Genomic DNA, 26,858 nt, shown 5'->3' on the forward strand with positions numbered 1-26,858 from the left:
GCTTGCTTCTGCCAAAGTCTTCCTGTCAAATTTGCTCCAGCTGTCCCATAGCTGTCAAATCCCAGTTCAACACAAGCCTAGCTAGCTTCTTAAGTGTAGCCATCTCGGGTCAGAACTGGTTCTAATATTTCTTGATGTGGAGATGCCGGCGTTGGACTAGGGTGAGCACGGTAGGAAGTCTTACAACACCAGGTTAAAGTCCAACAGGTTTGTTTCAAATCACTAGCCTCATTCACCTGAGGAAGTAGCTGTGCTCCGAAAGCTCGTGATTCAAAATAAACCTGTTGGACTTTAACCTGGTGTTGTAAGACTTCTTACCAATATTTCTTAACTCTGGAGTCTTGTATCTAGAACTCGCGCGCTCTGTCTCTCACACACACACTCTCTCTCACTTGCTTTCTCCATTCGTCCCAGCTCGGTGATCCCACTGCTAGGAATCCTTCAGTTAATGGATGTTTAAACAATTTTAGCACACTGCACTTCAAATGCGCTCTGCTGGAAAAAGATTTTCCAAGTTATGCAACCAGATTGTCCCAAAACCAAAAACCTTACTGGAGATCCCACCACACCCACAATCTACTCAACCAGATAATTAACTTTATATTGACCCTTTTTCATTCTATTGCTTATCTTCCATATAAGCAGGAAGCTGGTCACATGATCATTAATGTGAAGCCAAGTACTTTACTGGGAATCAGATCCTAGAGAAACCTAAATAAAAGAAAAATACTGCAGATGCTGGAAACTTGAAATAAAAACAGAAACCAGCAGAGAACGTAAAATATATCCCCCCCCCCCCCCCCCCCCCCCCCCACCACCACCACCAGAGGAGCATGGGCAATTACAGCATATCAAATAATTTATATTCTGGCTCACCAAACTGAAGTAAAAATGTTCTTAAACCTTTGTTGGGTGATTGTAACTGAAGTGTTTCCAGCTGAATCGACAAATGCACTTTTGCGACTGAACTTAAACACAAGAATTCCACGTGGAACAGTCACTTCTATAATTTACATTTAAAACCGATCAGTTGACGGTGTTGTGAAATTAAAAGCATGTGAGATCAATGCTTAATTAATGTTTTATTACGTTGCTTTTGGTCATTCCGTGACAAATATTGAAAATGTAGCAGGAAGACCAAACCTGCTTGATATTTATTTGTTGCACATTCTTTAACAACTCTTGTTTTACTGTGTTTAGTCACTGTGTGCATCAGCAACAATGCAAACTATCCGAGCAGCAGACACCAATCAAATTAACAAGCTAATTTTCCGTGAATCGAAGAATGATCGGAAGGTACGTCTTACCTGCAGTGGGAATATTTGTTCTGTGCCCTCGTCTGTGTGATGTGGAAATTGAATTTCCGTGTTTTTCATCTTTACAAAAGGTGGTGCTTCAACTAGAAAAGAAACTTTTCGATTACTTTAACCAAGATGTGTTTCGGCAAAACAATGGGGTTGAGGTGAGTATTACCTCTTACAGTGTGTGTTCCACAAACACCCATAAAGTCTCCAAACTTGAAAGCAGGAAAACAAAGCTTGTGTTAGCTTTTTGAAATTTGATTGGCTCGTTGTTAGCCTTCCTGACTCTATCTGTCTGACCATCCAAACTATTGACACCAGACAGGTTTATTGATGTTATGTTTGTTGTTACACAACTTTAGATAATCCAGCACCATGAAACTGCTTCTTGCAGCTTGCTTATTTAGTACATCTCTTTACCACGCTGACTTCAATAGAAACGGAAGTCAAGAAAGATGTCTCACGGCTGGCTAAATCAATATTCTCTGTTTAACACTTCATCCAAACTCACATTTGCTCCAGTCAGTCCACTGAACCTTGAGCTCAGAAAAATAACATATTTGGGACAAACAGCTCTATCCACAAACTTTCAAAATGTCACCGTCACATAATCTTCCTTATATTCTGAGGTTGTTGCCCATTGTTAACACCTTTGTGAACCTGTTCGGGGTGACAGATGTTCGGGACTTAACCTCCAAAACCTGTATTAAATCAGAATGTTTGGTCCAGGCTTCCATTCTGTAGCTGCACAACTGAGACCTCAGGAACCCTAAGAAATGCTCTGATATTCACAGAGGGGATAAGCAATGTTGAAACAGAAAATTCTGCCTTTCTTTTCAATCCCCTCAGTGAATTGAAGACCAAGTTTATTGAGGTATTCAATCCTTCAAATCAGTTCCCTTGGTGCCATTTGGAGGTGAACATTCTTTTTTTCACATCGGGATGAAAAACCAAAGTGTTCTCTGTTTCTTCGGAGACTTTTAGACTCAGTGCCTGGCTTTGAGATGCATTCTGTCAGATAGCTGGCCTCATATTCTTGTCCAAAAAATATATTCACTCCACCCCCACCCAACCCTTTGCCATTAATTCTCCTTCTTTCAGTCACAATCTGGCCGGAGACCTGTCTACCTACTTTTTTGTAAATGCTTTTATATTTTGAACACTACATTTGGTAAGGATAAATGCTTTGGTTATAATGTACAAGTCATGTTCCTCTCTGCCGATCCCACCCCCTTCATTCGTTGTTTCATGGTCCTTTCCTGGGCCCTTCACTATACAATAGGCAATTATCTGCTATTACATGTGGGCGGTGCCTCTTTTGTCATTTGGCCTCCCCCTTTTCTTCTCCCCTCTCCCTATCCTGTTTTAGGCATTTCTTTGGCGGTTCCTTTTCTCTGACGGCTGCCTCTGTATCGGCCATTTTCTTCCCCCCTCACCCTTTCCTGTCTGTTCCCTGTGGTCCTGTCAGCTCCCATACGTCCATCTATTTCCCCCCCCCCCATCCCTCGCCATCTCGCTGCTCTATTGGTTGTTGGTTTTGAACAGGCCCTAGAACAAGCTGGTGAATGGCCTCCATGCATTGTGGAAGCCATCCTCTGACCCTCGGGTGGTGAACGTGATCCTCTCCAAGTGGAGAAATTCCGATAGGTATGCCAGCCAGTCTGAAGCTGTGGGCGATGCTGATGATCGCCAGCCAAGCTAGGTTCTCCAGCGGGCGATTAGAGAAGCAAAGGCAAGGTCGTTGGCCATCTTCCCCATGAATAGTTCTGGCTGGCTCGATACCCCAAAGACTGCCCCTCATAGGGCACGGCTCCACCCTCGCTCCCACAACCTTGGACATTGCGTTGAAGAAGACTGACTAGAACCCGGAAATCTGGGGCATGCCCAGAGCATGTGGGTGTGGTTGGCTGGGTCTCCCCGGCACCATTCACATTTGTCCTCCACCCCTGGGAAGAACCTGCTCATTCAAGTTCTTGTCAGGTTTGCACTGTGCACCACTTTCAGCTGCCTGAAGAGGTGGAGTTGGCCATGCACAGTGCTTCACTTCAGAGTCCCCACTCTATTTCCTGTCCCGAGCTTTTCCTCCCGTTTTTCCCTTGTCTCATCAAGTGGGGAGCGCGTTATTCCTTATAGAGTCTTCCTTATAGGTCCAGCAGTTTCCCTTCCCCAGAGTGTCCAGTAACTCCTCTAGCATTGCGCTTTGGTGTTCATGGGTATGTTGGCGTCTCCTTGCGGAGAAGGTTTTTTTGACCTGCATATGTTGGAGTTCCTTCCCGTTTGGTAGTTCCAGTCTCTCCGTGAGTTCTTCTGAGGTCGCAACGACTTCCGCGAAAAAGTCCTGAACCGTCAGTGTCACCCCCTGTCCCGTCTCCACCTCTTAAAGGTGGCATCGAACATGGCTGGTGCAAACCTATGGTTGCTGCAGATGGAGGCCGTGATGCACACTTCTGTCAAACCGAAATGCTGATTCATCTGTTTCCACGTTCTAAGGGTAGCTTCCACCACTGGGCTTGTTGAATATTTTGCTGGTGGGGATGGGAGCGCTGCCACGGCGAGGGCCCGGAGGGTCGTTCCTGTACAGGAGGACTTCATCATCACCCATTTCGTGACTGGGTCCTTCACCCATCCCCTCACTCTTTCTGCCGTGGGTGCCCAGTGGTAGTATTGCAAGTTCGGAAGGGCCAGGATTCTTGGATTCTTCCTCCCTCCCACACAAACGTCATAATCATCTTCTGTATTGAATGGAAAAAGGCCTTGGGGAATTCGCTTTGGGCTATTTTAAATGGTAGTTCTGCCTCACCCCCCCCCCCCCCCCCCCCCCTCCTAATAACAGAATGCTCTCCCAATCCTAGTGGTGCTTCCAGCTCCCTTCATCTATCATCCCCCATGACTGGAATGTCCAGTCAATCAAGGAACCACTTCATCTCTGAGTCCACATCGGGATTTCGGAGGTTTATTATCTCCGGTAGGAGGCCTCAAATGCTTTGTTGACCATTTTTGGTTGGGCTACCAGTCAGCCTCTGCTGTCCTTCACCTGGGCTTTTTCCCTCGTGGCTGCCTGCTTTCTCAGCTGATGAGCCAGCAGGCAGCTAGCCACGTATCCATGCTCATAAAATATCCCCTGTATCTGGCAGAGTTGGTACATTGCCTTCCTGGTGGATAGCAGGTTAAAGTCCATTTGTAGCTTTTCCCCTCCGCCAGAAGCTTTACGGTAGGGGCCTGTCGACCACGCCGATGGAGTCGATCAGTTGTAGCTTAGCCGCCCTCTCCTCCCTGTCTCTACAAGCCTTATAGGCGATAATTTCTCCCCTAATCACAGCCTTCAGTGCCTCCCAGAACGTGGAAGATGAGACTTCCCCGTTCCGGTTGTTCATAATGTACTCACCTGTGGCCTGTGACATTTTCTAACAGAAGACCTTGTCGGCCAAGAGGGCCGTGTCCAACCTCCATGTGGGGGCGTTGTGCACGGCCCGTCTCCAACCTCACATCCATCGAGTGTGGGAGCCTGGTGGGAGATTACAATCGTGGAGTGTTCCGCTCTTGCTGTTTCTGGAAGCACCGATTTACCCACAATAGAGAAGTCGATGTGGGTATAAAACTTGTGTACTGGCAAGAAAAACGAGAATTCCTTCTCACTGGGTGCATGAACCGCCATGGGTCCACCACCGTCATCTGCTCCATAAACGTTCCCAGTTTCCCTAGTCATGCCTGTCATTTTGCCCGTTCTGGGGTTTGATCTGTCCATCAGTGGGTCCTGTACACAGTTAAAATCCCCCCCCCCATGATCAGTTGGTGCGTATTTATTTTGGGGATTTCTGCCATAGTCTTCTTTATAAATTCAGTGTCGTTCCAGTGAGCGCATACACATTCACCATGGCTACCGGTCCCCCATCTAGGACACTGCTGACCATGATGTATTGTCCTCCTTGGTCCATAGCCGTCCTCGCCCCAGTAAGCAGCGTCCTCTTACTTATCAGTCTGACTACCCACCCCTCACTCTACCCACCCCTCACTAGCCCTCGTCCCGTAGCAGGAATGGTTGGTCTGTCCCACCCAGCCCTTCCTTACCCGCAGTCATTCCTTCTCCTTCAGTCACACCTATGTGAACTTTTATACCTTTCAGGTGGGCAAAGGCTCTGGACATTTTCTTTTTTTTTTTAAATAATTTTTATTGAAACATTTTGAATTTATATAACAATAACACACCTTAGTAAAATACCAAAAATAACAATAATATTAACAATCATAAACATTCACCCCACCTCCATGAACAACACAGCATTTTAACAACAACGCAAATTAACACAATATAAAGTTACAGAATAGACACTACAATAAGCACCTTAAATTGGATGAGACTAAGCCTCGCACATGAGGAGGAAGAGTTGACTCTCTCCAAGGCATCCGCCCAAGTTCCGTCCTCTATCTGCTCCCCGAGTTCCTCCTCCCATTTAGCCTTCAGCTCCTCCACTGACGACTCCTCCACCTCCTGCATTACCTTATAGATGTAATCCTTCCCCTCTCCGACCCACACCCCTGAAAGCACTCTGTCCATCGTCCCCCGCGAGGGCAGCAAAGGGAACCCCTCTACCTGTCGCCTAGCAAACGCCTTTACCTGCAAGTATCTGAACATGTTCCCTTGGGGAAGGCCAAATTTATCTTACAGTTCCCCCAGGCCTGCAAACCTCCCGCCAATAAACAGGCCCCTGAATTTGATGATGCCCGCCCTTTCCCACCCCCTAAATCCCCCATCCTTGTTCCCCAGGATGAACCGATGGTTGCCACCCAATGTAGCCTCCATCGAGCCCCCTGTTTCCCCCCTATGCCGCCTCCACTGTCCCCAGATTCTTAGGGTCGCCGCCACAACCGGGCTCGTGGTAAACCTCTTAGGGGAGAGCGGCAACGGCGCCATTACCATGGCACCCAGGCTCGTACCTCTACATGACGCCATCTCCATTCTTTTCCACACCGCCCCTCCCCCCTCCATCACCCATTTATGCACCATTGACACATTGGCCGCCCAATAGTACCCCAGAAGGTTGGGCAGCGCCAGACCGCCTCTATCCCTCCCTTGCTCCAGGAACACCCTCTTCACTCTCGGAGTCCCATGCGCCCACACAAAGTTCAAAATACTGCTAGTCACTCTCCTAAAGAAGGCCCTGGGGATAAAGATGGGCAGGCACTGAAAGAGGAACAAGAACCTCGGAAGCACCGTCATTTTGATGGACTGTACCCTCCCTGCCAACGATAATGGCAGCATGTCCCACCTCTTGAACTCCTCCTCCATCTGATAAGAACATAAGAACTAGGAGCAGGAGTAGGCCATCTGGCCCCTCGAGCCTGCTCCGCCATTCAATGAGATCATGGCTGATCTTTTGTGGACTCAGCTCCACTTTCCGGCCCGAACACCATAACCCTTAATCCCTTTATTCTTCAAAAAACTATCTATCTTTACCTTAAAAACATGTAATGAAGGAGCCTCAATTGCTTCACTGGGCAAGGAATTCCATAGATTCACAACCCTTTGGGTGAAGAAGTTCCTCCTAAACTCAGTTCTAAATCTACTTCCCCTTATTTTGAGGCTATGCCCCCTAGTTCTGCTGTCACCCGCCAGTGGAAACAACCTGCCCGCATCTATCCTATCTATTCCCTTCATAATTTTAAATGTTTCTATAAGATCCCCCCTCATCCTTAAGTAGATCCTTGATCTACAAGTCTGGTGAAATTATGCTTGTGAAGAGTCCCCCAGTCCCTGGCCACCTGCACCCCCAGGTACCTAAAGCTCTCCTCTGCCCGCCGAAGCGGGAGCCTACCAATTCCTTCCTTCTGGTCTCCAGGGTGCACCACAAACACCTCACTCTTGCCTAAATTTAATTTATAACCTGAAAAGGTCCCGAACTCAGCTAGCAACTCCATCACCCCCGGCATCCCTCCCACCGGGTCCGCCACATACTGTAACAGGTCATCGGCATACAACGACACCCTATGTTCCTCTCCACCTCGCACCAAGCCTCTCCACCTCTCTGAATCCCTCAACGCCATCGCCAGCGGCTCGATTGCCAGTGCAAACAACAAGGGGGACAGGGGGCAACCCTGCCTGGTCCCTCGGTAAAGCCGGAAGTACTCCGACCTCCTCCTATTCGTGGCCACGCACGCCATCGGGGCCTCATATAGCAGCCTTACCTATCTAATGAACCCTTCACCAAATCCAAACCTCCCCAACACCTCCCATAGGTACCCCCACTCCACTCTATCAAAGACCTTCTCCGCATCCAGCGCCACCACTATCTCTGTCTCCCCCTCAATCGCCGGCATCATGATGACATTCAACAATCTCCGCACATTCGTGTTCAGCTGCCTTCCCTTCACAAAACCTGTCTGGTCCTCGTGCACAACCCCTAGCACACAGTCCTCTATCCTGGTGGCCAGGATTTTTGCCAGCACCTTAGCATCCACGTTGAGGAGAGATATGGGCCTGTATGAACCACACTGCTGGGGATCCTTGTCCCTCTTTAAAATTAACGAGATCAGCGCCCGCGACATCGTCGGGGGCAAAGTCCCCCCTTCCCACGCTTCGTTGAGTGTCCGCACCAGCAAGGGGCCCACTAGGTCCACAAACTTTTTATAAAATTCCACCGGGAAGCCATCCGGCCCCGGTGCCTTCCCTGACTGCATCTGCCCGATCCCCTTAACTAGTTCCTCCAGCTCAATCGGCGCACCCAACCCCTCCACCTTCTCCTCCTGCACCTTCGGGAAAGAAAGCCCATCAAGGAACCTCTCCATTCCCCTCCTCTCCCCCGTTGGCTCCGACCGGTACAGTTCCCCGTAAAAGTCCTTGAAGATCTCATTCATCTCTACCCCCTTCCGCACCACATTCCCACTCTTATCTCTCACTCCAGCAATTTCCTTAGCCGAATCCCGCTTGCGGAGCTGATGAGCCAGCATCCTACTCACCTTTTCACCATGTTCGTACACTGCCGCTTGTGCCTTCCTCCACTGTGCCTCCGCCTTTCTAGTGGTCAGCAAATCAAATTTAGCCTGCAGGCTGCGCCTCTCCCCCAACAGTCCCTCCTCTGGTGCCTCTGCATACCTCCTGTCCACCTCCAGCATCTTTCCCACCAGTCTATCCCTCTCACTCCTCTCGCTCCTCTCCCTGTGTGCCCGGATGGATATCAGCTCCCCACGAATCACTGCCTTCAGGGCTTCCCAGACCATCCCCACCTGAACCTCCCCCGTATCATTCACCTCGAGGTACCCCTCAATACTTGCCCGGACCCTCCTACACACCTCCTCCTCCGCCAACAACCCCACATCCAACCGCCACAACGGGCGCTGGTCCCGCACCTCCCCCATCTCCAACTCTATCCAATGCGGAGCGTGGTCAGAGATTGCAATGGCCGAATACTCGGCCTCCTCCACTCTCGGAATCAGTCCCCTACTCACCACGAAGAAATCTATCCGAGAGTAGACCCTATATACGTGGGAGAAGAAAGAGTACTCGCGTGCCCTCGGCCTCACAAACCTCCATGGATCCACCCCACCCATCTGGTCCATAAACCCTCTCAGTACCTTGGCCGCCGCCGGCCTCCTACCCGTCCTAGAGCTGGACCGATCCAGTGAAGGATCCAACACCGTATTAAAGTCCCCCCACCATGATCAGACCTCCCGCCTCCAGATCCGGGACCCGTCCCAACATGCGCCTCATAAAGCTCGCGTCGTCCCAATTTGGGGCATACACACTAGCCAGTACCACCTTCTCTCCTTGTAGCCTGCCCCTAACCATAACATACCTACCCCCTTTATCCGCCACCACCTCCGATGCCTCAAACAACACATTTTTCCCCACCAGAATCGCCACTCCCCGGTTCTTCACATCCAACCCAGAGTGGAAAACCTGCCCCACCCATCCCTTCCTCAGGCGGACCTGGTCCGCCACCTTCAGGTGGGTCTCCTGAAGCATTGCCACATCTGCCTTTAGCCCCTTCTGATGAGCCAGTACCCTTGACCGCTTCACCGGCCCATTCAACCCTCGCGCATTCCAGGTGACCAACCGGATCAGAGTACGTCCCGCCCCCCTCCCCCGTCGACTAGCCATAGCCCGTCGACTGCCCGCCCCAGGCCAGCACCCCCTGCCCGACCCAGTCCCCACAGCGACAACACCTCACCTCTGTCCCCCCAGCCCCCACCAGCTCCTTCTTGACCCTACCAGCAGCAACCCGGTATTCCCCTTCCCCCCCCTCCCTTCCCCCCCCCGGCTAGGAACCCTCCCAGCCGCGAACCGTCCTCCATTGTACTTCCGTGGGTCAGCTAACTTCTGCTGACCCCGGAAACTCCCGGCAATAACCCGGCCCCTCCCAAAGTGGGATCATCCCCCAATCTATCCCTCCTCCAGGCACCGCTCCAGCACGGGGAAGAACCAGTTAAGGCCCCGCCTCCCCCGTCACCGTCTCCGCCCCCCCAGCCCCACAGCGCGGGAAACCAGAGGAAAGCCCGCGCTTTCGCACTGCCCCACCACACCCTTCTGACGCAGCTCCCAAATACCAGCCCCACTCCATACCCCCAACCCAACATAGAATACAACAAACCCCCCCGACCCTCCCCGCAAGATACACAACTCAAACAATGCCCCACAGCAAAAAAAAACATAGCAGAACAACACCCCCGTAAATAACCATATCAAAATTGCAAAAGTGCACAGCAACAACAGAATCCAGCACTAAAATATTACAACCGACCCCGCAACCCCCAACCCCTAGTTCAAGTCCAGTTTCTCCGTCCGCACGAAGGCCCACACCTCCTCCGGGGAATCAAAATAGTAATGCCGGTCCGAATAAGTTACCCACAGGCGCGCGGGCTGCAACATTCCGAACTTTATCTTTTGCCTGTAAAGTACCTCTTTCGTCCGATTAAATCCGGACCGCCGCTTAGCCACCTCCGCACTCCAATCCTGGTAGATCCGTACTAACCAATTCTCCCACTTGCTGCTCTTCACCTTCTTGGCCCAGCGCAGCACACACTCCCGATCACTGAACCGGTGGAACCTCACCAGCACCGCACGCAGGGGTTCATTTTCCTGGCCAGCACCCTGTGCGCTCCTTCCAGCTCCAAGGGCAGCATTATAGCCACGTAGGTTGTCAGGTCCGACCCCTCCAGCCTCTCCGCAAGGCCCAAGATCCGCAGGTTTTTCCGCCTCATGCGGTGATCAAGCTCCTCGAAGCGTTCCTGCCACTTCTTGTGGAGTGCCTCGTGCCCCTCCACCTTTCTCACGAGGACCACGGCCTCCTCCTCTCGTTCAGTGGCCTGCGTCTGCAACTCCTTGATGGCAGCACCCTGGGTGGTCTGAATCTCCGACAGCCTTCTGTTTGTTTCCTGCAGAGAGCTCAGTACCTCAGCCTTGAAGTCTGTGAAGCAGCGCAGGAGAGCAGCTTGTTGCTCCTGGGCCCACAGCCTCCACTCCTCTGGAGCTCCTCCGGCTGCCATCTTGGATTCCTTCCCCCGTTTTTTCTGCGGAGCTGCTGCCGTTTTTTCCCCCTTTCCATTCCGAGTTTGAGTCATGGACTGCGGGGAAAGTCGTTCAGCACATCTTCCCCCACCGGGAGACGTTGAAAAATTTCCGTTTTGGGCTCTAAAAAGAGCCGAAAAGTCCGTTTAAAACGGGAGCTCCCAAATGTGTGGCTTCCTACGTCATCGTAGCCACCGGAAGTCGGCTCTGGACATTTTCAGACCTTTCGGTCCCCTGACATTCCAGGTGACTATGAATATTCTGGTAGAGGCTTTCTGTCCCCCCTGCCTGCGGAATCAGCCATACTTACCTTGCGGATGCGCCCCTGCACTCCCGGGATTCCCTTTGTTAGGGGGCCATCTAAAATAGCCACGGTCACCATTGTCACCATGAGGCCGGGCCCCTGCGTTCCGGGTTTTCCCTTTATTCATTTCATTTCATTTTCATTTCATTCAACCTCTGGGCCAATGAAGAAATGACTCTCAGTATTTTAAACTGTCTTGAGTAAAAAGGGAATGATTGGACCCAGAGCAATATTTTTGTGTAAAAATAGCCCTTTTGACCATGTGACACTTAGATTGTATCATTAGCATTTTAAAACTAAAAAGGATGTGTATTATATAATTATGGAGCGAGTCCGCGAAAATAATACCTTTGCAACATGAAGTACTAGTTTATTGTGAATGTTTCTGTCGCAGGGAGAATGGTTAAGTCGGGCGGTATGATGGCACAATGGTTAGCACTGCTGCCTCACCGCACTGAGGACCTGGGTTTGATTCCAGCCCTGGGTCACTGTCCGTGTGGAGTTTGCACATTCTCCCCATTCATCTCACCCCCAGAACCCAAAGATGTGCAGAGTAGTTGAATTGGCCACGCTAAATTGCCCCTTAATTGGGTGGGGGTGGGGGGGGGGGAAGAGAATTGGGCACTTAAATTTACTTTAAAAAAGAATGGTTAAGTGGCCTAAAGGCAGTTATATACTGGGCAAATTCCTAGCAAATCAGAGTTGATCCAACCTGAATGTGATAGTTCAGCATTTACACTCACCTCTGCCCTGAAGCAATTCACATGCCAGATGACATCAAACATCAGCCCTTAACTCATGTGCTGAGGGTTTCCTCAGGGGCAGCAGGTAGCAGGGATTTGAAGGTGATTGTTTACATCAGCCTGAATCTAATCAAAGTGAATCCTGACTGGCTTTAACCCAGCATCAGGAGGTGGGAGTTTTTATCTGAACAAAGATCTGAGTAAATAAGCCTGCACCATTTTCCTAGGAGGTTAGAATGTGAAACATTTCCAAATTGAGAACAAATACAAATTGCACTGTTGTATAAATGGGGTTAAAGTGCATGAGCGTCTGCTCTTTCAATCAGTAAAAATTTCCTGGCAGTGATTAAATCACAGATACATTAGAGGGAACCACAGAATGCCCAATTTATTCCATGAATGGGAAAGATCTGCCTGAGATATTGTTCGCTTGTGGAATAAATCAAGTTTAGAGCATTCTGTTGTTTGGATAATGCTGGATAATGTTTTTATTTGATATTGGATTGATTTTCTGAAATAATACTATTTAAACCATGTGAAATATTATCTTCATTTTAGATACTTGGAGGGTATTTCTTATTTCCCCAGAATTTCATATACCCTGGTACAAAATTACTTCTTGGCTAGCCCTGTGGTTACACGCATCGCCCTTAGCTACCTTGAACCACAAATGCCCAGATGATTTCCTTTTAATTTTGAGGGCGCAATCTCCCAGAATGGGAACAGAGCCCCATAATAGGTGCGATTAGCTGAGTGTTTCCCAACCACGGAGAGCTGAGAAACAACACGTTATCGAACGGCCATTCGGGTAGATTGGGGGTCTCAACAGAGAACGTGCGGCCAAGGACACACTTAGTCCCGTTTTTCTGCACTGAGGAGCAAATGGCATCCCGATCTCTCGACCCTGATGTGACCCCCGAGCCCCCTCCCCAAAGCTGCAACTCACCTATAAGGGGGGCGTCCGCCCCTTCACCTACCCTGCACAGGGCACCCCAGGGCCCGATCTCCATCACACAAAAAATGCCAGCTCGGTACCTTCGCAATAAAAGCCTGGCAGTGCCCCTGCCAGTTGGCAGTGCCAGGCTGGCACCCAGCTGGTGTTGTCAGTGTGCCAGGCTGGCTGTGCCAATGTGCCTGAATGACCCAAGAAGTGTCAGGGTGCCATCCAGCCCAGAGGGCAACCGCTTTGGGGCCTCAAATTGCCTGGGAAATCCCCACGAGTGCCTTCTATCTGGCCACCATTTGTGGAGACCAGCACTGAATGGCGCTCCCCAAGGACTCCACGGTGAGGGGGTTACATCCCACACCTTGGTTAGATCTCGAGAACACATACTAGCTGTCTCATTCTAATATGCAGATTTACCAGAAAGTGATCCAGCCCAAACCGCGACTTCTTGTGTTAGATCTCGCGAGGCGTGGCGATCTGGATAGATCCCGGAAGGGGGCTCTCCCGACATCCACCAACAGCGCTGCTTCTCGGTCAGCAGTAGATCTCACCCCTAATCTCTGCAGAGTGCCCCAGTCTCTCTGGACCAGGGATGCAAATATTTATGCAGGGTTCTGGACTGTGACTCTTGTTGGGACATCTATATGTAAATACATAACGTTGAAAATACTTGCTGCATTTTCTGTTTCTATTTTAGATTTCCAGCATCTGCAGTATTTTGCTTTTTAATTCTATTAATATAGATATTGGATATGAACAGAGATTAGGTTCACAATGGGCGAGGGTGCCACAAATCATAACCAAGTTTTGTAGTCACCTTTGACCTGAAGAATGGGAGCTTGGGTGGGAGACTAAATGGCTGCTGGAAGCAGTGGGTTCCACCCTGAGCATGTGACATCGGGAGAAGAGGAGTAACCCTAATGCAGAGAAAAACTGTGGAGACTGATTCCTTAAGGGACGATTAAGTGCTCCTTTAATTCATCCTGAGATATCGTTAGTGAATTGGGAAAGTTATATGTCAATATTACTCTGTGACTTGAGGCAGCTGTTAGAAAGGTAGCGTTCTGCAGATTTGCTCTTGAATAATGACAAGCAAGGAAGCCTGTCATTACACTTTAAATCATAAATTAAATAAACAAACAGCAGTGGTGGGAGGAGAGAGAACTAACAATTATGATATTACCAAACACTTGTGTGTGATGTTTTTCACAACACACGTGTGATCATGTGAGATTAATTACATTCAGAATAACAAAACTTCTGTTATTTATGAAGAATGGCAACCAGTCTACTGCTCAAATATTGACCATGTGACTACTAAATAACTTTATTGTTCAGTGTAATAACTATGAATGAAGCGTGGGATTATAATAACCGACACGAACCATTACATTCCTTGCTTGTGATAATGTTTTGGTGCTTGACGCTCAATTTCCAGTTGCATGCTGGGACAGTTTCTGAGGCACATTGTCACAAAGTGATTGCATCACTGTCATTAGGCAATCCTAGAATTAGGGCAGCTGGTCCTATATTCTTCCGGAGTGCAATTCTGCAGGACACAGCATTTTATTGACAGTGCATGGCCCATTTCATGTCTTGGCTTCACTTGAAAAACTTGTAAAACTATTTAAATAATCCACCGAGCACAAGTCTGTGAGATTTACCTCATTGCGCTTGCTCATTGTGCTTCAGTGTCTACCTGGAATAGAAGCAACATTCGTTGCCCAAGTTTGCGTGGAAGGTGGAAACTTTGAAGGAGGCCAGGAACTGTTCTGTTGTTTTCACTGTTGCTTTAGTGCTGTGTTTGTTCTTAGCTATTTTTACACTTTTTCTGAAATAACTTTTTTTCTTTGAGATATTTAATGAGTTTTTAAAGAACTTTTGAAGTTAAATTAATGATTGTGATGGCTGTTCACAGTATTCTTGGTTGAGATGGTACAAGGCGAAAGAAGGCATGAGCCAGGAGTACAATAAGCACCAGAGCGTATTTGCAAACGTGAGGTGGCTATAACGGAAGATAATTCCCTTATAACTAGCTGGGGGTTAACAGCAAACCAGCTGTTTGCCATAATAAAAACAGGAAAAGCTGGAAATGCTCATCAGGTCAGGCAGCGTCTGCGGAGAGACAATGTTTGAGGTCGATGGCACATCATCAGATTTTTGTCATACGCCAGTTGGCGTGAAGAGTATTTTTATTTCCTTTCCTATTGGAAAGCATGAAACCACCACCAAATGCAACTGCAAAGGTGCATTTCCAAATTACAGGATTTACTGATGACCATGTGATTTACCTGAACCCTACCTTGGGTGTCAGTAAGTAACTATGTTACGTCATATTTCTGATTTGTCGACCGATTAGAAATCGTAAGAGTGGGCAAGCTTTTTAAGTTGCAGATGGAATAGTCTTTCTTGGCTAAAATATGGGCCTGCATGAGATGTGTTAAAAAAAGCTGCAAGCTTGAGAGAGAGTTTGACAAAGCAAAGTTGTGCTTGGGTAATAGATTGATGTGAGAGAGTGTTTCATTGTATTAGAGGTACCATATCAGTACAAGTTGTTGTTGCTTTTGACCCCCACGGCTCCATGAGACTCATGACCCTTTGTTTAAGTCTTGGCAGTAACCAGCATGCAACACTCATGAGTGCCTCTGCTCCAATAATGACACACACAGGCGAGGTCAAAGAAACATTCTACGATTACCTCAACAAGATAATTGGAGGAGTGACCCACCAGGACAAATTCATTATTCTTGCCGATTTCAGAGCCCAAGTGGGAACAGGCTCTAATACATGGAGATCAGTACTAGGACACCACGATATCAGCAGAGGAAACTCCAATGGTCAGCTCCTTCGCTCTAATTTTGTTGAACTCCTTTATCAGAGTTGCAAAGCCAAAGCTCAGAGTGGACAGCGGCAAACCTATAATCCATCTCCTCGAGTGCTCCAAAAAATAATTGAAATTGAATCCAATTCATGATCCCCACAAGGGAGACATACTAGATCCAGGCATTACACCTGACCTCAAACTCAATCGTAGATAAAGGCCTAGAAGCGATCCTTTTCCCTAATTGCAGAAAATTTGAGCTAACCATCACAAACATTGGGCAGGATTCTCCGACACCCCCCGCCCACCCCCTCCCCCCCGGGGCCGGGTCAGAGAATCTCCGGGGGGGGCGGCGTAAATCCCGCCCCGCCGCTCCGACACCAGCTGCCGAATTCTCCGACGCCGGTTTTTGGGTGGGGTCAGGGATCACGCCGCGCCAGACGGGGGCCGTTGGCAGCAGTCCCCCGGCAATTCTCCGGGCCCCGAGGCCGAGCGGCCACCCATTTTTGGCCAGTCCCGCCATAGTGAAATGGACATGGTCCGTTCCGACGGGATCTGGCTTGGAGGGCGGTAGCGGGCGGATCCAGCCCCGGGCGGGGGCCCAAACAGTGGCCTGGCCCACAATCAGGGCAACCGATCTGCAGGCGGGCCTGTGCCATGGGGGCACTCTTTCCGTCCGCGACGGCCTCTGTCGAAGAAACCCCCTGCGTGTGCGCAGGAAACGTAATCGCTGGTTCTGCGCATGTGCCAGAACACGCCCGCGGTTCTGCGCATGCACAGGCCCATGGCGGCCCTTCAGCACCGGTTGGCGCGGCGCCGCCCTAGCCCCCGGACAGGCAGAGGATTCCGCAACTTCCGGAAGGCCCAACGCCGGAGTGGTTCGCGCCGTTCTTGGCGCCGGCGTCGGGCCATCGCTCCAAATGCGGGAGAATCTCGCCCATAGTATTCCAGACAATATACAAGTTGAAAACAACATGGATGCACCCCAGATCCAAACGCTGGCACATGTTGCACAATCTTATTGCACAACAGAGAGATCTCCAGAACTTGCCCTCTGCTCGCTCCCTTAGAGATGCAAAATGCTGGCCTGACTACTGGCTTGTTAGGAATATTGTGTCCTTGAGGATAAAATCTAAGGTGCTTTGGCACAGAGTCAAGCTATGAAGGGAGCTTGGTGTGACCATTCTCAAAGATGTGGCCAGAATGCAAGGACTGGAACATATTCTAGTCACGGAAATTGCAGATATTGTGGAGAACAATGGGCTGGATTCTCAGAACCTCCACACCAAAATCGCGATCGGCGCGGGAGCGGAGAATGGACATCACCGACGAAATCCAGTCTGACGCCACCCTCATGATTCTCCTGTCCCCAGAGAATCACCTGGAATTACGCACGCGCAGTCTACACGGTGCGGGTAGGGGGCCATCGACAGAGGCCCCCACAGCGATTCGCCTTGGAAAACTGGCTAAGTTCCCAACGGCGTGGTTCTAACCACGTTTTGCTTGTCGGGCATGGCCGGTGGCGATTGCCCTGTTGAGGAGCAGGGGGATCCTTCACCAGGGTGGGGCCTCTGATCAGTCTATGTTACCAAAATCAATCATATGACAAGCACCTTCTCAGCAGATGGCAATCAGCTCCCAACAAATAGAGCTCTTCAGCAATCTTCTAAAACAACAATCCATTTGGTGCAATGATATCATTAAATCACTTCCACAGCACCACACTCTGGTACAGCTTCCTCTCGATCTTTCTCAAGTGGAAGTCACAAAGATCATAAAGTGGTTTTCAATGGGCAAGTCACTGAGACCTGATGGTATCCCACCTGCAGTATTCAAGGGTACCACCTGCAGGACAGAGGGTCTCACGTGGTTAGGAAGCTCAATAATCTCTTCTGGGATTCTACCCAAGGATGCCTCCATGAAGTCACCTCTACAAACAGGTAATCCAACAAAATGACAATTATCATGAAATATCACAGGCGGCATTCTCCCTCTTGCCGCACCCATTTTCTGATGCGGGGCACCCCAGTTGGCAGCGGGATCCTCCTTCCTGGCATCCGGCCAATGGGGTTTCCCATTGTGGGCACCCCCAACACCGTCGGGAAATCCGCGGGTGTGAGTGCGCTGCTGGCTTTCAACAACAGGAAATATTCTTGCAAGGCTTATTCTTACATAGATTGTTGTTCACCTATTGACTCAGTGGACCCAGAATCATAATGGTGCTTCCATGCAATCCGGGGAAAAGTAGACACCTTTGCAGCACAGCAAATTCAAGACAAGCTCCGCGAACAGAATAACGACCTGTAATAGTGTTTGTTGACCTCACCTGACCAAGGCTTTTGACGCAATAAACTGCAAAGTCCTGTGGAACATTCTGTACTGATATGGCTGCCCTGAAAAGATGATTTGTGTAATTTTCTCATTTATTGCCAGCATACTGCAAAGTGGACATCATCAAGCACCATCCCTGTCACCAATGACACCAAACAAGACTGTGTATTGGCTGCAGCTCTGTTTGCCATATACTTCTTGGCCATGCTCCAGTCCACACTCAAAGAATTTGACACGGGAGTGCACATTCAATTCAGGAAGATGGCATCCTCTTCAATGTACGACGGCTCAAGGCTTGCACAAACACCATTGAACAGCTTCTGAGTGAATTCTTGTTCGTGCACAACTGCACTTTCACAGCACATATTCTGGAGGGATTTCAGCTGCTTGTTGACTGCTTTGCCCTTGCCCATTGACCTGATAATAAGAAAACAGAGATCTTGTGTCACCCGCATAGTCCAAGACCCCACAGTCGCTATCAACAAGACACCCCTACGTTCATTAGAGGCTTTGCTATCTTGGGAGTATCCTCTCCAATAACACAATGCCAGATGATAAAAGCTACCATTGGCAGCCTAGCCCATAGAATTTGGAAAGTTCAGGGAATTTGTCTCAGTACAACGATTGAAGTTTACCCGGCAGTGGTTATCACATTACTTTATGGGTGTGAGGCCCACTGGTATCACATAGGCACCGGATATGGAATGTTTCTCTTTGTTTTGAGATCTATTTGCAAAATCAGGTGGCAGGACAACATCCCAACACTGAGGTTCCTGCAAATTTCTGCATACATGGCATTGATTGGATGCTCCATTGGAGCCTCGTTTCGCTGAGTCAGCTATGTGATTTCTGGCATACCAAAAGCACTACTGTACAGCCACTGAACACAGAAACCCAGAACTCAGGACGACTCAAACTTGGATATGGAGACAATCTGAAAGCCAACTTCAGAGCTTGCAAGCTGGATGCCAATACATGGGGAGGGGGACAAAAAGCAATCTTTGACAGATCCAAATGGAAAAATCTTTGTTGTTGGGTGATCTCAACACTCGAGGAGAAGAACAAAGTGCCTTGAGGACAAATGAACGAGACGCAGACAATGCCTCCATCCATCCCTCCAACACTCACTTCATATGAGGGAGTTTCAATTGGTTATGCAAATCAAGACTTGGTCTAATGGCACACATGAGGCAAGATCAAAGACTACTGTGAAACTTTTCTCTTTCGCTGTACATTCACCCGTGAAAGCAACTGGAGAATCTGTCATCATCACACTGCCCCAATTGCGAGAATGCCAATATCTTGCTGGCCTCCAGTTTGGATGATGTGTGAGCAGTGGGAATTCAGCCAAATGATGGATCCCAGTAGCTGTTCCAAATTCCTAACTGTCATGTGAGAGTTCCTTTCAGAAATGGGTGTTTATAAATCGTGTGTATATAAATATCTGTAGTGAGAGTACCTTTAAGAAATGGGTGTTTATCATTGCAGTGATGTCCGAGAGTGGGTGGAGCTGGGCTGTCTGTCAGCGTTTTACTTTAGTTTTGAGCAGGCTGCAGGGTGTGTTTTAGTTTCATTTTCAGTGTTGGAGCTGAAGCCAGACCAAGCAGGTGTACTGATGTTCTCTCTGCCATCAAAAGACTATCTCTTGATCATTTGGTGAATTCAGAATTATAAATGTTTTCAGTAGTGACTTTAACCTGATGTGCTTCTGATAAAAGTTTTGTTTTTAAGTTGTCTGGATGTTAAAAAGGAAAGCTTAAAGGTTTACTTAGTGTTGTAGTCTTTGGGGTTTGTATTTAATTAATGGTTGCTATGTTCACTGTATGTTTTAAAAAGGTAAACTTGAGTTCATAGAATAAACATTGTTTTGCTTTAAGAAATACTTTTCAATTTCTGCTGTACCACCCCTGTAGAGTGGGCCGTGTGCTCCCCATACCACAATCTATTAAAGGTTGTGGGTCAGGTGAACTCCATGATACACTTTGGCATTCTCTAAACTCTGGCCCGCAACAAATTAGGGACTTGTCCAGGATACAAGTCTATCTATTGGATTGGCTTAGTGAACTTAAAGACAGTGAGGGGTGAGCATATTGTGGTTGCGTTTCAGGTGTGGTATTCTAGTTCAAGTAGGGAGTGTGTTGTGGACAATGGCTCTTTCAGAGGCTCTGAAGTTTTTCGGGGTGGAGACATTCACACGCAGTACCTTACGGGCAGTGACTAAAAGCAAACTGTTAGATTTGGCAAAAACATTGCAGTTAAATATTACCTGAAAAAATGCAAAAAGATGAGATAATTATGGCGGTGGCTAAGATTTTAAAGTTGCTTGAGATACAGTTTGACTCATTGGAAATGGCAAAAAAATTCAGTTGCAAATTAAACAAATGGAACATGAGAAAGAATTAAAGCAGCTTGAATATGAAAGAGAGGAAAAAGAAAGAGAGAGAGTGGAAAAGGAAAGAGAAAGAGATAGAGCAGAAAGAGAGAGAGAGAGGAAAAAGAAAAGGAGAGAGAAGAAAGGAGAAAAGAAAGAATAGCCCTAGCAGAACAAAAAGAAAGAGAAAGGGAGATACGGATCAGGGAAAAAGATGAAGAGAGAGAGTTTGAACTTCAGAAAATGGCCATGAAACATGACAGTCAGCTAAAATTGGCAGACGTCAAGGGAAACGTACAGTTGGATGATAGTGATGAGGATAGTGCGAAAGAGCGTCAAAGTCGAAGGCTTGGTGGGAATCTATTTAAATATGTCCAAGCACTGCCAAGGTTTGACGAGAAGGAGGTAGAAGCCTTTTTCATTTCATTTGAGAAGGTGCTAAACAAATGAAATGGCCACAGGACATGTGGGTATTACTGATTCAAACAAAGCTGGTAGGTAGGGCTAGTGAAGTGTTTGCATCACTACCGGAGGAGGTATCTGGGACATATGAGGAGGTGACAAAATCCATCTTAGGTGCATATGACTAGTGCCTGAAGCCTACAGACAAAGGTCCAGAAATTTAAGGAAATAATTTGGTCAAATATACATGGATTTGAAAGGATCGAACAGAGTAATTTTAATAGATGGATAAGGACATTGAAAATAGACCAAACGTATGAAGCTCTCAGAGCAATTAAACTTTTGGAGGAGTTTAAAATTTCAATTCCTGATGTAGTGAGAACTCATGTGGAAGAACAGAGGGTTAAAACTGTGAGATTGCCAGCAGAAATGGTCGATAATTATGAATTAGTTCATAAATCAAAGCTTGGTTTCTGAAATCAATTTCAGCCTGTGAGGCATAGAAACTGGGGACATGAGAAATACTCAAGTGGTAAAGGTAAAGGTGATCTGATGGGTGATATTAAGGATAATGTACCACAGATTAAAAAAGAATTCCAGGACGGTGGAAAAGAAATGAAAAGTTTCAAATGTTTTCACTGTAATAAACTAGGCCATGTAAAGTCACAGTTTTGGTGGTTGAAGAAAAGCACTGGGAAGGCTGATGTGGTAAAATAGGATACAACAGTGGGGTTTGTTAAAGTGGTAAAGGAAAGCCTAAGTGAAGTGAAGGAGGTGCAAAAGATTGTACAGCCTAATCAAGAGGTGATTGATAAGAAGGTGCCAGATGTCTTCAAAGAATTTACTTGTGTTTACTCATGTGTATCAGGAGGAGCAAATAGAGAAGTCACAATTTTAAGAGATACGGGAGCTAGTCAACCTTTAATGGTAAGAGATGAGAGGTTATGTAGTTTGGGAAGAATGTTGCCAGAAAAGGTGGTAATATGTGGAATTCAGGGTGAGAGGAGTAGTGTTCAATTATATAAGGTAAGATTGGAATGTCCAGTGAAGAGTGGTGAAGTGGTAGTAGGTAATAGAGAAACTATCTTGTCCAAGAATATAGTTTATCTTGGGTAATGATATAGCTAGATCGCAGGTGGGAATGATGTCTACTTTGGTTGATAAGCCACTGGAAAATCAGACAACTGAAGTGTTGAAGGACGAATATCGTAGGATTTTTCCAGATTGCGTAGTAACAAGATTCCAAAGTCACAGGTTAAGACAAGAGGAGAAATCAAAGAGTGAAGATGAAGTTGAAGTGCAATTATCAGAAACGATTTTTGATCAGATGGTTGAAAAAGAACAAGAACAGGTGGAGGATGAGGCGGATATTTTTAGTTCATGAAAATTGGCGGAGTTACAACAGAAAGATGTAGAAATAAAATGGAAGTCTAAGAAAGCATACACGGAAGAGGAATCTGAGTGTATACCAGATTGTTATTACCGTAAAAGTAATGTTGATGAGAAAATGCACACCTTTACATATGCTGGCAGATGAAAAGTGGGCAGAGGTTCATCAAGTAGTATAGCTAGTAGGGTATAGAAAGGAGGTGTTGCGAGTTGCACATGAGGTACCAGTTGGAGGTCATTTGGGAATAAAGAAAACTCATGCTAAAATACAAAAATATTTTTATTGGCCTGGACAACAGAAAGATGTAGTTAAATTTTGTCAATCATGTCACGCATGTCAAGTGATAGGGAAACCCCAATCAGTGATAAAACCAGCACCCTTAATACCCATTCCAGCATTTGAGGAACCTTTTACAAGGGTCCTGATTGATTGTGTAGGACCGCTGCCTAAAACAAAAAGTGGGAATCAATATCTTTTGACTATAATGGATGTGTCTACTAGGTTTCAGGAGGCTATTCCAGTATGTAATATTACAGCCAAAAAGATTGTGGAGGAGTTACTTAAATAGTTACTTAGATATGGACTACCCACAGAAATACAATCGTATCAAGGATCAAATTTTACCTCAAGGTTATTCAAAGAAGTTATGGATAGCTTAGGAATAAAACAATTTAAATCAACTGCGTTCCATCCAGAATCACAGGGAGCGTTAGAAAGGTGGCATCAGACATTAAAGACAGTGTTGAAGGCTTATTGTCACGATTATCCAGAGGATTGGGATAAAGGAATTAAATTTGTACTGTTTGCAATTAGGGATGCACCTAATGAGTCAACCAAATTCAGTCCTAATTTTTAGTCATGAGGTAAGAGGACCACTTAAATTGATTAAGGAACAATTGGAGAGTGAATAATCGGAAATTACATTATTGGATTACGTGTCAGATTTTAGGGAACGATTAAATAGAGCAGGTGAATTGGCAAAACAACATTAAATTTGCACAATATGTGATGAAACGGGTAGTGGACAAGAAATCAAAAGTTTGTAGTTTTGCCTGTGGAGATAAAGTTTTCGTGTTGTTACCAGTGGTAGGTGGACCTTTAAAAGCTAGGTTTTGTGGACCATATCAGATTGAAAGGAAATTAAGTGACGTGAATTATGTGGTAACAACTCCAGATAGAAGACTCACCAAGTGTGTCATGTGAATATGCTTAAAAGGTACTTTGAAAGGGAAGGAGAGAAAAAGGAGGAGGTTTTAATGATTCTAACTCAAAATGACGAACCAAATCCAAATGACTGTGAATTTGACATATCTCAAATTAAATTGGAAAACGAGGATGTTCTTAAGAATTGGGATAAATTGTTGAGTTACCTTCTAGATGAAAAATGGACTGACCTGAAAGAATTATTGATATATGGGCAAGTTTGTGCAGATAAATTGGGAAGTACTAAAATGGTTATACATGATGTAGTTGTGGGAAATGCTGTTCCAATCAAACAACATCCATACAGACTTAATCCTTTAAGTTAACCAAGGTACAGGTTAACCAAGACATTGAGAGTATGCTTTAAAATGGCATAATTGAAGTGGGTTGCAGCCAATGGAGCTCACCCATAGTGATGGTACCAAAACCAGACAGGACCTAATGGTTGTGTGTGGACTATAGAAAGGTTAATCCAATTACAAGAATGAACTCTTATCCTATCCCACATTTGGAGGATTGCATTCAGAAAGTGGGACAATCAGCTTTTATTTCCAAATTGGATTTACTTAAAGGTTACTAGCAGGTACCTTTATCTGAAAAGGCAAAGGATATTTCAGCTTTTGTGACTCCAGATGGTATATACCAATTCAAAGTTATGCCATTTGGCATGAAAAACGCCCCAGCCACATTTCAACAGTTAACTAACAAAGTTGTTTCAGAATTACCCAATTGTGCGGTACACATCGACGATGTGGTAATTTTCAGTCAGACATGGACAGAACATTTAAAACATCTGATGGAGTTATTCGATCGACTTCAGGAGGCGGGTTTGGTGATAAACCTCGCCAAAAGGGAATTTTGAAAAGCCCAAGTCACTTTTCTTGAGGAGTTTCCAATACCCTCAAAACGAAGGGAAATAATGTGATTTCTTGGCATGAGTGTATTTGTTCGAACATTTGTGTATACGTTTTGTAGCGTGATTGCTCCACTGATGGACTTTCTGAAGAAACTTCAAAAATGTCAATGGACAGCGGGGTTTCAACAGGCATTTGACTGCCTGAAAGCTGTGATAACCAATGCTCATGTGTTGGAGAATTACAAGGGACTCTGTGGTCAAATTGAACTAAAGTATTTGACTTTAAAGAGACATGACGAGGCAAAGAGAAATGGATGGATTGTGTAGAGACCTTCTTGTTCAAAGAGACTGTCAATCGGCATATTTCTTAAACACCCATTTCTTGAAGGTACTCTCACATGACAGATTGCTCTCACCTGGTTTCATTCTTATCTGCATAATTGTAGCCAGAGAATCACTTGCAATGGCTTTTCTTCCTTCACCCCAAAATTAGCTTCGACCCTCAAGATTCTATTCCCGTCCCCCATCCTATTTTTCATCGACATGCTGCTCCTCGCCGCATCATTCAAAAGCACTGTGTCACTTTTCACATTTACCCTGACGACACCCAATTTTACCTCACCACCATCCCTCTTGACTCCACCACTGTTGCTTGCTTCAGGAAGACTGATGCCAAGGAAGAACTATGCAACGACTGCCATCCAGTGGCCTTAACATCTATCATTCTGAAATGCTTTACGAGGTTGGTCATGAGACACATCAGCTCCATACTTCCAGAGCTCCTTAATCCACTGCAATTCACATACCACCACAACCGGACCACAGCAGACGCTGCCTCCTTGGTCCTACACTCATCCCTGGAGCATCCCAACAACAACGACTCCTATGTCAGACTACATTGACTACAGCTCGCCTTCAACACCATAATCCCACCAAGTTCATATCCAAACTCCAAAACCTAGGACTTGGCTGCTCCCCCTGCAACTGAATCCTCAATTTCCTGATCCATAGACCACAATCAGGAAGGATAAACAGCAACACCTCTTCCACGATAGGCCTCAATGCCGGGACTCCGTAAGGCTGCGTACGTAGCCCCCTTATACTCCTTATACACACATGATTGTGTGGCAAAATTCAGCTCCAAGTCTATCTACAAGATTTCTGATGAAACCACCATAATGGGTTGGATCTCAAACAACGATGAGTCAGACTGCAGGAGGGATATATAACCTATTGGCATGGTGCAATGTCTCCCTCAATGTCAGCAAAACTAAGGAGCTGGTCATCGACTTCAGGAAGCTAAGCGCTGAGGTCGGCAAGGTGGCGCAGTGGTTAACACTGCTGCCTATGGCGCTGAGGGCCCTGGTTCAAACGCATCCCTGGGTCACTGACAATGTGGAGTTTGCACATTCTCCCTGGATTTCACCCCCACAACCCAAAGATGTGCAGGCTAGGTGGATTGGCCACGCTAAATTGCACCTTAATTGGAAAAAGATAATTGGGCACTCTAAATTTATTTAAAAAAAGAAAGCTAAGTGTTGTACATACCCCTGTCTGCACCAATGGTGCCGAGGTGGAGACGGTTGACAGCTTCAAATTCCTAGGTGTACACATCACCAACAATTTGTCCTGGTCCACCCAGGTCGATGCTGCAACCAAGAAAGCACAACAGCGCCTATATGTCTTCAAGAAACTAAGGAAATTCAGCATGTCCAAACTGACTCTTACCAACTTTTACAGACGCATCGTAGAAAGCACCCTTCTTGCTGCATCACCGCCAGATGATATGGCAATTGCTCGACCCTAGACCGGAGGAAACTACAGTCGTGGACACAGCCCAGTTCATCGCGCAAACCCGCCTCCCATCTATTGACTCTTCACCTCCCGCTGCCTTGGGAAAACGGGCAGCATAATCAAAGATCCCTCCCACCCTGGTTATTCTCTCTTCCAACCTCTTCCATCGGGCAGAAGATATAAAAGTATGAGAACACGCACTAACAGATTCAAAAACATCTTCTTCACCGCTGCTACCAGACTCCTAAATGACCCTCATATGAACAGAAGTCAGACTGATATCCCTCAATCACTGCTGGCGCAGAAGTTTCCTTGGGCTACATATTGGGAAGGCTAAAACGATTACCTCTGGTCTCTGCTTCAAACTCGGTTCCTAACTACCAACTTCATTCTTCTGCCTGGCATCAATCTGAAATTATGCCAGTCTGTTTGTAACCTTGGTGTCACATTCAACCCCGAGGTGAACTTCCGACCTTGCATTCCTGCCGTCTCTATCACTGCCTTTTTCCACCCCTGTCATTCTCATCTGCTGCTGAAACCTCTATCCATGCCTTCATTACCTCTAGACTCCGCTAGTCCAGTTCATTCTTGCTTGATCACCCATATTCTACCTTCCATAAATTTGAGGTAATCAAAACCTTCACGGCAAATGTCATTCCCCTCTCACCCATGTGTTTGCTGTCCTTCATTGACTCCCAGTTGAGCAATGCCTTGATTTTACAATTCTCATCCTTTTCAAAACCTTCGATGGCTTCAGCCATCTCTATGTCTGTAATTTCCTCCAGAACCCCTGTTCCTCTGAGATATCTGCACTGCTCGAATTCTGGCCTCTTAAGATATCCTGATTTTAGGCAGTCTACAATAGGTGACAGCAGTTTCAGTTGACTTGGCCTC

General features: G+C 46.8%; 1 protein-coding gene across 2 annotated transcripts in view; it reads left to right on the forward strand.

Annotated features, from left to right (window-relative positions):
* The window catches only part of LOC119950798 (inositol polyphosphate-5-phosphatase A), a 659,385-nt gene that overhangs the window by 538,206 nt on the left and 94,321 nt on the right, over positions 1–26,858 (forward strand). For both annotated transcript variants that reach the window (XM_038773583.1, XM_038773584.1), the window contains exons 10-11: positions 1,201–1,296; positions 1,388–1,462. In XM_038773583.1, coding sequence (XP_038629511.1) covers positions 1,201–1,296; positions 1,388–1,462 — 171 coding nt within the window. The remainder of the gene's footprint in view (positions 1–1,200; positions 1,297–1,387; positions 1,463–26,858) is intronic.

The sequence above is a fragment of the Scyliorhinus canicula genome, chromosome 16, assembly GCF_902713615.1.
Source record: "Scyliorhinus canicula chromosome 16, sScyCan1.1, whole genome shotgun sequence".
NCBI lineage: Eukaryota > Metazoa > Chordata > Chondrichthyes > Carcharhiniformes > Scyliorhinidae > Scyliorhinus > Scyliorhinus canicula.